The sequence below is a fragment of the Prunus avium genome, chromosome 5 (assembly GCF_965620075.1).
Source record: "Prunus avium chromosome 5, drPruAviu1.hap1.1, whole genome shotgun sequence".
NCBI classification, from domain to species: Eukaryota; Viridiplantae; Streptophyta; class Magnoliopsida; order Rosales; family Rosaceae; genus Prunus; species Prunus avium.
This window is the reverse complement of record NC_142288.1, coordinates 18,929,730-18,944,200: the sequence shown is the minus strand read 5'-3', so window position 1 is coordinate 18,944,200 and position 14,471 is coordinate 18,929,730. Positions and strand designations below refer to the sequence as shown.

Below are 14,471 nucleotides of genomic sequence, written 5' to 3'. Positions count from 1 at the left end.
TTTACATTTTGTTTTATTTATTTATTAATTATTTTGTTATTCCAATTATGCTCCTAAAACATAAATAAGGTAAATTATGAATTTATAAAACACGTAAATTATTGATTTGTAAGATATTAATTATCAAATTTGATTTGAATTTAATTGCAAATTTATTTATTGAATTTTGAAAATTTTCAAGGTATAACCGCCACCTCAAAATTTGTAATCAAAGTTTTCATACCTTAACAATAGGTAAGGTATCCATGCATACACATTTTGTGCATGTAATTAAACCCATAAATTACCTCTAGTCTAGGTAATTAAACCCAAAAGCCAGCTCTTGTGCACATAGTTATACTCATAAATTGCCTCTAGTCCAGGTAATTGAACTCATATAATACCTTTGGTATGGATCTTTAAACTCATAATTAATTGAAAAACATATATATCTAAAAGGTTATAGAAAAAGGAAAAAAGAAACTTCCACCTCCACAACAGGTATACTCACACTTTAGTATATTGAGATAAAACTCCATAAAAATTGCTTTGAAAAACCCAAGAAAAAAACTATTACTTGGAAGGCAACTATGTGTGTGTGTCTATATATATATATGAAACTCTAGGAACAATTGCTTAAGAAAACTCAAGAAAAAAACTATTACATGTAAGGCAAGTACATATATATACACAAAGAAATGCATTGTATATATAAGGAAACTCATATATACACACACGTGCGCGAGCACACACACGCACACACACACACACACACACACACACATATATATATATATATATATATATATATATATATAGAGAGAGAGAGAGAGAGAGAGAGAGAGAGAGAGATCAACTTAACTTATTTGAGGGACACCTTTGTAGGGCCCACTCCGCATTGTATTTCACTAATCCAAACCGTCTATGTTTTAGATAATCATTCAAAGATCATCTCTACAAAAAAATCACTTGAATCCTATACCGTTTGACCACTCAATTGTGTTATATATATATATATATATATATATATATATAATGCTGAATTTTAGGAATGTGTTTTCATATAATTCCATTTATGATAGTGACATATAATGTAAATTCCTTAAAAATTATGTACATACTAATTGCTTACTTAGCGAGAGTGGACTGCAATTGAAAAGTGAGAGCATGTGGACTACATCCATTACATCTTGATGAAAATAGACCTATATTTTAGAAGTCCCAAAGAAACCCCATTGGTTAAGCCAATCCATGGCACATGTGAAAGCCCACATGTAGAAAATGCCCAAATATTTTATCTATATAATGGATTTTCTCCCTCGCACTATAACTATTGAGAGTATTTATCCCATGTTAAAAAGTTAAGGGATCCAACATGGACTTATAAGAGCACTTCTAGCGCGCAAGGCCAGCCCAGGCAGGAGGGGGTCCAAGGCCCGTTTTGCAATTCCAGAGGCCAAATGCAGCTCGGGCAATGCGTGGGGCCCACCAACCTAGGTAAGCCCACAAGAAAATCCAGCATGTGCTGTTGGTTGGGCAAGTGACGTAATGCTGATGTCATAATGACGTAAGCAACCAATTAAAATAATAATAAAAAGTGAAAAAAAGGAAAAAAAAAATTCAGATTTTTTTAGTTATTTATAAATACCTAGCCATATTTTTTACTTCCCACACCAACATCCTAAACCCTATAAAAATTAATTGTTTATGAATAAAAAATAAAAATAATTTAAAGTGAATAGTAATTGCCCTTTGCCATGGCAATGGGTGGAAACACATTTTACCTTTTGCAAGGGCTGACACTATTCATATGAATAGTAACAGCCCTTGCCTCCCTTTACCCTTTGCCATGGCAATTGAGTGGAAGTGCTCAAAGGAGTTGGGCTACTGCTCTCATAAAGAATTAGTTTTGTGGTAGAACATAAACTTCCTTCATGATCTCAGAGTAGCCTATCCACATATTAGGCTCAACGGCCACACGTGCTCTAACGTCAACAAATATGTGTTGAGAGTATTTGTCCCACCTACCAACCTCAACTTCCTTCAATAACTCTCTCTATCAAAAGGCTCTCAAGCTTCTATTATGTAAGTTGTATAATTTGTATTCATTATAGAGAATCCAACGCTACCAAGGTGGATGTAAAATTATAGAGAAATTCCAAAACTACGACCGATGAGGATGTAGACCAACTTGGGTGAACCACGCTAGATTATGTGTGTGTTGTGATTGTGTGTTTTATGATTTTAACCTTTTTGACTAATTATTGATACAAACAAACCATACTTAGCATTATGCAATTAATATATATATATATATGAGAAATGTTGTGTTGCATAATAATAGAATATATATGGATTTATGGTTCATGACGTGAGTAAAACTTCAAATGATGAGGTGAAACGTGTACTCATTGTCCAATCTTATTGAGGCTCCAAGTAATACTCAATAGGGACTTGCGTCTGAGAATTGGATCTACCCATATAGTTCAAGTACTTGGCTTGGCTTTTGTCAAGTTAGGGCCGTCTTAAACGAGCAGCTAGACGCAACGGGCTTGTAACTCAAGTAGTATAAGAATATTTTATCTCTGCATCCTAGGTCTTAAGTTTGATTCCCCCTTTCCTCAATATCGCTTATATTAATTAAAATTTTAAAAATAAAAATAAAAGGAGCCAGCCAGACTCCATGTGATGTTCATGTCGAAAATAAGTGTTGAGCTGACTCAGAAAGAAGTACCAACAGAGAGTGCATGCATATGGAAGGGAAAGAGAAACCTCTTTTGACAAACTAAATAATTATCAAAGTACAATATCCCTTGATTTGTATTGGTCCTATCCTATTCCCCTTCACGCGAAGTCCATAATTCGAGAAATCAGCATCTAAACTAAACTCTTTGGCTAATAATATTGAAGCAAATGTCAAGACCACAATAGCATCAGAAGGTCCACCATGCCCAACGAGACAATGTCACAATGGCCATTTGTAATTCTTGCAAAAAAGTTCATGCATGCGTGAATAACGTGCATTTTTAGCATTAACTTAGGAAAGCTGGACAAATGTTACATGTTTAGGGCTAGTTTGGTATTGCTGTGCTTTTTTTAAAAACTGCTTCTGCTGTGCTGTGAGAATAAACAGCTGTGAAAAAAAACAGCTAGGCGTTTGGTAAACTATATTAGAAAAAGTGTTGTAAAGAGTCGAAGTGTTTGGTAAATTTTTATTAGAAGTGCTTTTAGTATGTATAATGACCAATAAGGACATGATGATGAAATTGTTACTTATTTTGCTGCAAATTCTAAATTTTTAAAGTAACAAAATTAGTTCCAATTCTAAATATTGTGACCAAAAATATAAAAAAAATAAATAAATTAAATTAGAAAAGTAACCTAAAAAAACCCCATCCCACGGTACCCACCTGTATCTCTCTCTCTCCATTGCCCCAAAACACCAAGAGAAAAGACCCAGATCAAGAATTTTAAGAACCAAAAACTCAACCCAAACCCAAATAAAAACTGTGTTGTCATCAAAGAAAACAACAAGAAGGAAATCAAATCCAAATGAAAATTTTGTTTTCCTGTGGTTTTGATTTGAGTTTCAACTTTCCCTTGATTTTGCTTTCCAAGAGAAGGTCAACGAATTGTTGATGGGTTCAAGAATCTATTTTTTGTGAAAATCATTGATGAAGGAGGGTAGATGCTTGTGTTGCTATCGATTTTGGTCCTCCACAATTAGCATACAGATGTTTGAAGATATATTTGGGGTTTGGATCTTTTGTGGTTGGAGAGGATATCACAGACTGGGGGGCTGGGGTTGAGTTTTTTTTAAGATGTGGTTTGGATTTTTGTGGCTGGAGTGGAGAGCTAGGGGCTGGGTTTGTTTTTTGGTCGGAGGGGAAGAAGATGAATCGAGTTGCAGACAGAAGTCGAGTTGCCAGAGAGAAGAAGAAGAATCGAGTTGCAGCACCTTAACGTAGAATAGAAAGAGAGGATAATGGATGTCATTTGCTAAAATAAATGGGGGTACTATAGGTACTTTGAATGTTTCATTAATTGCTCCGCATGCTTCCATCCGCAGCAGTTTTGAGAAGCACCTCTTGAGCTGCTTCTGAAATCTGCTGTGAGTCACATCAATTTTGAAAAAAAGCAGCCTTATCTTGATTTACCAAACACTTTTTCATTCAAAACTTAAAAAATAAGTTGCTTCTTTTAAAAGTTAAGCAACCCCAAACTAAGCCTTAGATTGGCGACAAACTTTACTGGACTCTCTGCACACTTTCATGAACATTTTTCTCACCGCCAATTAATGGTGGTGATTATTATCATCACGTTAATTATCATTAGGTGAGTATAATTTTTATGTAAATTAAATCGCAACATTCAATTAATAGTGGTGAGCAAAAATTATTCTCTCATGGATATGACGAGACAGCATCGAGCTAACATGTACCAAATTATGGCATTATGTTTTTGGATGTTGATTTGGTATACTTGTATATATGCTTATTAATAGTTTAATTTCCATACCCAAAAAAAGAAAGAAAAAAGAAGAAAAAAAGAAGAAAAAGTGGGGTTACATGCAGGCATGCTGGGCAAGGATTCTACCTTGTCTTCCAAGTTTGGCTTTGTACTTTATTTGTCTTCTTACCCCTTTTCCTCTTCTTTTATATACCCAATGAGTTATTTCCCTTTGTTTTCTCTCTTTTTACCTTTTCTTTGAGGGGAAGAATACAACATACCCCCCCTCCCATTACCTCCTCCATTATGAACTCAGCATTATTGCTTTCTTCTTTTGGACTGAATACCTTGAAGCATTTCATGATCAAAGTACCCCACTTTGGTACTTGTCCTTACTCTTCCATCTCTTCTAACCCATGACAACATAACTAGTTGATCATGATCAAGTCATCACAAATTATTTCCCACCTAATCCACGTGATATATATATATTCGCATAGCTGTTAATGCAGGAATCAACTTGATATACTTTAATTATGGTGTTAATTATGTGTACATATAATTTTAATATGGAGATGATCATGATTAGAGTCATGATCGATTTAGCTTTATTCCATCCAAACCTTGTCAATCAACATCTGCCAACTCAATCCTCTCTCTATGAATTATTTTGAGATAGGTTTTCTCCCTCCACGAGACTGGGAAATGCATCACGTGTTCAATATCAGTAATTCTTTATAAAAAAACTTGGTAGTCAAGATAATGAGAGATTATAGAATATTACGGTAATAAGGTTACGTGGCACATCTTGTACACGTGTTATAATATTAGTGGATATTTATTGATGCTATTTTCTAAAATGGGGGAAATAAACCATGTTGTCCACCCATATTATAACACATGTACAAAATGTACTATGTGGCCATACTACCGTAGTATTCTATAATTTCTCCAAGACAAGAATGCCAATGCAGCAGTAAAAGCTTTGAAATCCATTATTCATAATCTGTTCTTAATGTTCATATATATCGACAAGTTTCTATTTTGGCCATAATGGAAAAATAAAAAGGAAGAAAGGAAAAAGGCCAAATGGGTACATATAGTTTTTATTTTTGTGAGATGCTATGCTTTTTTCCTTTCTTTCCGCACATGGTTGCAATTAGGTTTTCGTGATTTTACTGTTACATTTTGATAGTCAAGGCCTTTTGCTTCCTATGACATTGGATTGCCTCTTGAAGAAGTAAAAATATAAATAAATTCAACTTTTTCCAACTCTTATCCCCTCCCATTCCCACTCTTTTTCTCAAACAGAACTTTGGCAAGCTTGCCTGTGGGTCTACATAAGTTTAAATGTTCCACTCTTTAATTTGATTATGTGGGAGTGTTCAAAGACAAGAAATTTCTTTGATCCTTGGCCTTTTTTCTCGAACAATCAACATCTTTCCAGCAAAACACAAGCACGTTTTTCGGTTTTCAATTCTTTTCACTATAGATATTTTGCAACACGGATTCCGGGCCTCTACATTTACATATTGCGCATTTACCTGCATTTTGCAATATCTCAATCATTTTAATAATCTAATTGCTTAAGAGATGACACATCATTAAACTCGTAAAATCCAATAACTTAAAAATTGATTTAAAAGAACTAGAAACCCAACTCCCTACCACCAATGTCTCCGCCACCCGTACCCTATACACCCCCCACCCAAGCCGCCATACAATCCTCTCTCTCTCTCTCTCTCTCTCTCTCTCTCTCTCTCTCCACCCTTACCCACCCACCACAACGCCATCCAAGATACCTGCCATCTCTCTCTCACTCGCCCATTTGCATATTGTTGTAAAGGAAAAACAAATAATTAATTTCAATCATTAATGGCTGTGATGATTTGTGGCAGCCCCCCTCCCCCCGCACCTCTAGTTTAGAGGGAGTGGTATTTTGTTTTTTTGTTTTTGTTTTTTATTTAAACAGTAAAACAATTATTAGTTTTAAACTGTTTTTCTGATAGAAAAGAAAAACAATTTTAAATAGATGATGTGTCATGTTTTAGACGATTAGATAACTAGGATGACTTAGATGTTGCGGAATGTGGATAAATGCACAATATGTAAATATAGAGGCTCAGAATCCTTTGCAACACACAAACACTGTTTTTTTTTAAAATTCTTTTCCTTGTAGGTATTTTGCAAAACACAAACACTTTTTTTTTTTTAATAATTCTTTCCACATGATTTCTTGTTTTGACAGCCAATTCTTTCGAAGTAGAAAACCAATTCTTTTCCCTGTAGGTATTTGTTGTTTGTAATATTTTTCTGGATTCCATCTCCTGTTTTGTATTGTCATTTTCGATTGTATCTCATGTGTCTTGTACTTTTATCTTGCAGTGTACCTTTTTTTTTTTTCTTATAATGGTAGTGCACCCTTAAAATATATATATATATATAATTGCAGTTTTAAACAAAAAAATTGGTTTCATAGTTTATTATTTGGCAATATTCATTATTTGAATATGAACATTTTGTAAATCAGGAATTAAATTAAAAAAGAAGTAAAGCATTTATGATTCTCTAAAATAGGGAGTATGGTTGGAGTTGAAATGTTTTAGAGAGCTCCGAAAATAGTTTTTTTAATATATTTTTAGCTAAATTTTAACTAAAAAATAGAGAGCATGATTGTGAATGCTCTTAATAATGTTGCATCGATTAATGGCATGTATCACACTGTAGTGGACTTGAATCTCCTTAAAGAGGGTACGATATCTATACTTCAACCTAATTGCCTAATTGTCTATGTAGATTTTGGAAGAAATTTTTATTCTTATTTATTTTCTAAATTGTATTTTCCCTACTTTTGTTCTTATTTTGTGGAAGTCAAAAGTGAAGCCTAATTGCATAGGTAAAACCATCAAATTAAAGTTATATAATTGTCAATTTCAAATAATTATTCCTTTAGAACAAAAACACCATAGGCTTTTATGCAAATTATGCTAATTGTACCTTCCTAAATAAGTTCACTTTACAACTATGTCTCTGTCACAAACATAAAGTAGTAAAAGAGTGGTGATTTAGTAGCTAATATTCTACATGCATGATGCATGTGTGATGGGACTCTTCAATTATCAGATACAAACCAATCAAAAGTCACAAAAGTATTGGAAAATTTTGGTACCAATAAAAGTGATAAAATAGCAATGAGATGCATCTCCACAAGTTCTTATATAAGATGTAACCCCATAAACATATATTTCTATTAACGTTCCATTTAATATTTTTTAATGTTCCAATATCAATAGAAAAAATAGTACAAAGGACACAGACGGTAAAGAAGTCATCCTCAATAGCGATATGGCAAACAGGGGTAAAAATATAAACGAGCCAAGAAACTGAAACGATGTGAAGAGAACCACTATTGAAAATAATTTTTCTTAAATCAGGAAACGTTGTTGTTGATCAATTAATATATTACTATTGTACTAATATATATACTTCATAAATTAATATTTCTCTTCTCAATATTAGAGAGATAAATTAATATTTCTCTTCTCAATGTTAGAGAGATGTCAAATTTCAAATTGTCAACCCTAATATTTTTCCTCTGTTGGATATAAAGGTCCCATTTCAATACAAATTATTAAGTTAATGTAGTGTTGGAAGACACGAGGACAAAAAGGCACTGTTTGTTTCAACACTAAGTACTGTGTGTGATAAGGAACACAATGATCAACGATGCGATATTCGTTATTATTGCGTGTATACACTTATACAACTACAACAAAGTAAAAGTTAGATCAGAGAAAAACCCTAGTGATTTTTTTATTATAAAAGATTTAAGGGGAGATTGGCTACCCTCACCACCAGTGTCAGGGCATACTCACAATCTTGAGCCGGAAAGATTTACGCATGACACCCAACTATCAACTACCATAAATATGAATTTATATAGAAAATTACAAATATTGCACCAATGAAGACTGCTGATAACGGGACTCAAATACTAATAGGGCTATACAATGTATGAACCTTATCAACTGAGAATTGACCTTTTGCGTGTCATTGGGTTTACACTATTTATCAAGGAATCTCTCTCTGATTGAGAAGAAGAAAGTGAATAAGAGAGAGGGAGATGTGCATGAAAAGCATACAAGTATCTCAATCATTAAGATAAAAAGCATTCCATGCAATTGTTTCCAACTCATCAAAACATAGACAAGGAAAAGAGGGTTTCTTCTTCCTCCTTTGTTTTTTTTTGTTGGTAAATTTTTCTACCATTAATTTGGATTCTTCTCTTTTGAAACTTTATGCGGACCAATTAATTTATTTTCTTTTGGTGGCCTTTTCATTTAGGTGGGCCTGTTTGTCTCTCTATTATAATATCAAGTACAGAAAATTAGAAAAAATAATAATCGAAAGATTCGAAACTAACGGAAAATTATGGGATGTTTTCAATATAAGTAAACACGTGGTTTCTAATTTTCGATAGAAAAAACAAATCTAATTTTGTCATTTATTTGTGGTCCGCACACAAGTACCATGTGGACTTGAACTTAGGATCGCTTAGAAGCACACAAAAAACTTGAGTTAATCCAACTTACACCCCATTAGTTGCATGAAAACCTTAAACTTTGAGTAATTATGTCATACGAATTATAAGAATAGTAAATTTGGCTTTTCCCCTTCAAATCAATGTTTTCTTATCCAAAACCCATCACCTTATTAATCTATAAGCAAAACCTGATTTTTATAAGTAAAACCCGATGATTAGGATCAAACTCAGCAAGTTATCTAATTAAGCATAAAATCTGATTTATTATACTTTTTAGATTCCAAAAATATCCCCAACTAAGCCATTATTGTATTTTGTATATTAATATAGGAATTAATATGAAAACAGTTTTTAATTGGATTTTATATAATGACAGAGGTTGAATTTGGAAAGATCTCCAAATGGTTGTAATGGATGTAGGAATTAATTTGGAATTTTTTTAAAAACAAATTTAACAATAAATTCATATTTTGGTAATCGGTTTGTTTAATAATAATGTTTATGTTATTTTCTTTTTATGAATTATACATTATTAATAATCTACTTTATAATTGTTTATGAATAATACTATACATACTAATTATATTGAAAAAATATTGTATCTATTACTTGTTCTATGAAAAATAACTAATAACTTTTTATTGTTTGTTTTATGAAAAATAATTTACCTAGTATGAATTTATTTATTATTTAAATAATATACCCAACTTTTAACGCATTTTGAAAATAATTTACCTATTATCTTATTGATAATAGGTAAATTATTATCAATAAGGGTAAATTGACATTATCAATAAAAAGATAACGTACCTTTTTTTTTTTATAATACATAATGTACCTATTATCAATAAAAGATAATAGGTAAATGTGTAGGTACATGCCATAGGGGTAAAAAGATAATAGGTAAAGGTGTAGGTACATCATACATGCCATAATTTACCTATTATCAATATATAAAAAAACTAATAGGTAGATATATGCCATTAGAAGTGAGCATCATTGTAGGTACATTGTAAAAAAAAATATACATGTCATTTACCAAAAAAAAAAAATCCCGTACAAATTTTTTAATATGTTACTTTTTATGGAATCAATACAAAATAACGACAAGAAAAGACATCATAAACTGTTTATTAGGAAAAGAATCAATATACAATTACAAAAGAAGAAATTAATGAAGGTTAATGACATATATTGTAATTTAATTGATAATACTATGATAACATATTTCAAATTTGGGTTTTTCATAAACATTTAGAAATTGTTGAATTTATATCTAGAAAATAAGAATGACATGGGCCTTTCCCTTAAGAACCCTTATAAGAAAGACTCGTTTAATTAACACAACATATTTTGTCTTCGCCTGACCCAATTTGCAAGTAATTAATTGCAACATATCCCAACAAACAAACGCCAAAAAAAAAAAAAAAAAAAAAAAAGTTAAATTGCAACATAGGATGCTACCATCACCATGACACCAGTCATTTTCAATTCGATATTATTAAAACTGCTCTGCTATGACACGTTTACTTTTTAAATTTTATGTCAACCACTCATTTTCTTTCGCAGAAGAAAGAGTATATATTTATAGAATTATTTTACACTATCAAATGATGTGTCATTTATTTGTTATAGTGCAAGCATAATTGACGAGAATGAAATACGATTACTAAAAACACATTTACAATATGTTGTGCAACACTGTGGCTGATAGACTTGCTAAGTTTGCTTTAGGTAGTGTGTTCATAGACATTTGACTTGAAGAGGGTCCTCCATGGCTCAATGTCTTTCTTCAAGCTGACGCTGATATTCTGGAGTTGTCATGAGTTTTTGTTTTTAGTCTTTATAGAACATGTAGCTCTCTATTTCTTTCGTCTTAGATTTTGTCCCGTTGGGTTTCCTTGAGCAAGGTTTTAATGAGGCAACGTTTGTTTGCTTGAGTCTATAATTTTTCACAATTTTAATGAAAATTTACTACTTCCTCTAAAAATAAAAATAAAAATTTACAAAAGACAAACAAATGTGAAGTAAAATCTCACACACACAATCTTACAAAGTAATTTCCGGAATTGATTTAGTGGTCGGTAAATGGTGAGACTAGAGCAAACTTTGACATCCTAAGTTCGAATCCCTATAAGCACATAATACCTAAATAATTTATCTAATAAATCTTACTCAAACGAAATACACATGAATCATAATTGGAGATTTCTTTATCAAAATCAATGAAAGACTGATTTTTTTCTCCCTTTGATCAATGGTAATATGAGATATAAGCCTTATATTTGCTACGCTGATTGTGCAACATGTCACATGTGGTCCATCTACTTTGGCAATGATGAACTCACATATTAATTAGGTGAATTTATAAGTTTGGTCTTCAATTGCTTTAAGAAGAAAGCACCATCGATTTGACCAATAATATGAATATTATGGCAAGATTTTAACGACGCCATTATTTTTGCATACTCTTGTTTGCTATTTGTACTCTTGTTGATTGGAATAAAAGTTTCTTACTCTTCGATAAATTTAAAAATAAAATAAAATCATCAGCATAGTATTAGTTATTCAAAATAAAAACAAATATTCTAGCCTTAGATGTTTCTCTATATGAAACATCCATCAGCTTTAGGTTGTATATATAATATTCCAAAAGTATTAAGTTGTATATAAAAAGTATAAATTGGTAGGTAGGAGAGGCCGCTTTGATATATTCTATACTATATATTTCTTTGAAATTTTATAATGATGGAGAGAATCCAAATTTACCAGAATGGGAAAATTCAGAGTCAAATGCATAAATTACTTAAACAAGAAAAAGGATATGGATTATTTTTAGGAAAAAGCCCATACTCTCCTAGATATGGAACTTTTTTTATTTACCTCATATACATTTACATGAAAGGGTACATTACAGTAGAAAAATAAATAATCTAGCTGAAGTTTTGGCAACATATACCAAAACCAAACCTGTAGAGATTCAAGAATTGAAGCTTCCTCATTTGAGCAAACTCTAGTGGTCCTCTCAATTTGGCCCAGCACCCAAAAAGCAAGCAACAAATATCAACTTTAAACCAAAGCTGTCTGCCAAGCTGTTTTTTTCAACTCTCTTCAATTCTTCAATCAATGCTCTTGCCTTGTTGTCCCATTGGCTTTCAATTTTCCATCCACAAGAAATTATTAGGCTCTTCAAGCCATGGCACAGAGAAGTAAAACCCATGATCCCTGTGGTGACCAAAATCTAACAGCAGATCAGGAAGGTCGAAAAAGGTGTCGTCGTTATTGGTTGATGGTGAAGTTGATGAGTCTTGTGTATCAGGGACAGCTTGCCTGTGCTGGCTCAGCTCTGCTTCAGTTTCTGCGTCGGCTTCAGGGCTGCTGCTGCTGCTACAGCTTATTGGGTAGTTAAGAGCAGCCGCTTTGGCAGCAGCAGCCTGGATGTCCTTTGCCGACGCAGAAGCTGGGCGGGGAAGCTCCTGAGCCAGCTCAGGAAAGTTGAGGACTGCAGAGCGGCCTTTGATTGTTAGGGCAGCCACATCGTGCGCTCGAGCGGCCATTTCAGGGTTAGGAAAAGTTCCAAGCCAAATTCTTGACTTCTTTCTTGGCTCTCGGATTTCTGACACCCATTTCCCCCACTGACGCATTCTCACTCCTCTGTACACTGGATGATGATGCTGCCTCCCATTACTACCATCGATCTTTGCTTTCTTTTGACTGATTTGATCGTCATCATCATAGTCATCATCTTCATCGTTCGTACCCTTTTGATCATGATCAAGTACTTGTTGATTTGATCTCTTGCTGACTTTTTGGGCTTCAGATTCTGCAGAATAAGATGTGGTTGAATTTGAGTAGGAAGAAGATGTGGTTTGAGCCTCGTAATCTATAGAGTTGAATTGTTCTTCTTCCATGGTGAAGTGGGTTTTGGGGGGTGTAGGTAGGAGAGTACTGAAGAAGAAGAAGTAGAATTGGAAGAATGGTGTGGTAGGCGAAAAAAGAATTGGAAGAATGGTGTGGTAGGCAGAGCTTAAAATAGAGGTCATGGGGGGTGTGCTTCACTGCTTCTCTTATGGCTCTTAGTTCTTACACATACAACAAAAAGGTACATATCATATATAATTAAAGCAATGGACTAAAGCATAAAAAGGGGTACAAAGTAAGGATATAATTAAAGCAATGGACTAAAGCATAAAAAGGGGTACAAAGTAAGGAGCCATTCATATTTTATTTATATAACTCGACGAAAGTATATATGGAAGGGAGTTGCAGTTCAAGTGGTTAAAAACAATTATTTTTGCACTCAAAGTCATGCGTAATAAAAAGATGACTCGTTTCGGAGAAGTATCCAAGTATTTTACAAATTGTATAATATTGGTTATCTTTTGCTGCCCCATGTTGATGTTTGAGTGATGTATGGTTTGACGTGTGGTTTGGCATCATCTTTACAGTTCCTTTGTTTATTGGCCTCTCCTTCATGTCTTATTAAACAACAACTTAATTGGGATTGATTAGGGCATTTTCATGTGCTCAATATTTTAATTGGGGTTTTTGAAGTTTGGACTATTCAAGGCGCATACCAAATGAAATATAATTTGAGGCTTTGGTGGGCCATTCAAAATATAAGCTTAAAATTGCTACACCCTCCCAAATGTTTGTTTTATCAAGACCCGACGAATTTCACATGGGAAGCTGGTTTGAGATTGTTTGTTGGTGCCTTGTGGTCTATGCCATCTGCAGCTTTCTTGTAATTGCAATCATCTTAAATGCAGACCCCTTCATTTCATTTCCTTGCCTCAATATTAATTCTCTGTGATATATTCCTTTTTATATTATTCATTCTTTGCACTAGTGTTAAAGTCTAGATTAGGACCTCAAAATCTCATGACTGTGATCTAAAATTTATGCAATTAATTATCAACGGGTTATAGCCTAGTGACAAAGGACTTTGACTTGCAGACAAGTGGTCTCAAGTTCGAATCATCATAGCACTTTAATAGTATGTGTGTGATAAATCCTCTCTCTCTTGTAGTTTAAATTATTGCGTGTTAAAAAGGAAATTCATGTAACTATAACTGGGTACTTTAACAATAAGTAACCTGGACACTGTCACGTGGGGTGTACATGAGATGGAGAAGGTATTTATCACGTGGGGCTAAGTTAAATTAATATCATAGACAACATAATAGATAATATGACCGTTACCCATACACTTGTTTGGGCAGAGAGAAAATAGAGGACAAGACATTGCACTATCGAGAGAGTAGCAACTAAGATCTCAAACTATATGAGTAAATTGTAGAAAATTGTTTTTCGAATCCTTTGTTTCTTGAATCGTTTTAAAGTTTCTTACTTTCAGTCTTTATCGTGTGTTTCGTAAATTTCATGTCTGCTTTGACAAATTACAAATTCAAAGAAAACAAATCCAAGGACTAAAATCGAGTAATAACTAGATGACTTTACTACAATTTACTCACAAACCATATATACTCATTGAACTACT

General features: G+C 33.1%; 1 protein-coding gene across 1 annotated transcript; it reads right to left on the bottom strand.

Moving 5' to 3' along the window:
* Positions 1–11,767: 11,767 nt before the first annotated feature.
* On the bottom strand, positions 11,768–13,126 carry LOC110757095 (ethylene-responsive transcription factor ERF038). The gene has a single exon (XM_021958634.2). The coding sequence runs from the start codon at positions 13,012–13,014 to the stop codon at positions 12,127–12,129; it is 888 nt and encodes a 295-aa protein (XP_021814326.1). The 5' UTR covers positions 13,015–13,126; the 3' UTR covers positions 11,768–12,126.
* Positions 13,127–14,471: the final 1,345 nt, after the last annotated feature.

Bases quoted from the DNA above. Each gene is read 5' to 3' on its own strand.
- LOC110757095 (XM_021958634.2), bottom strand. From the start codon at position 13,014: ATGACCTCTATTTTAAGCTCTGCCTACCACACCATTCTTCCAATTCTT.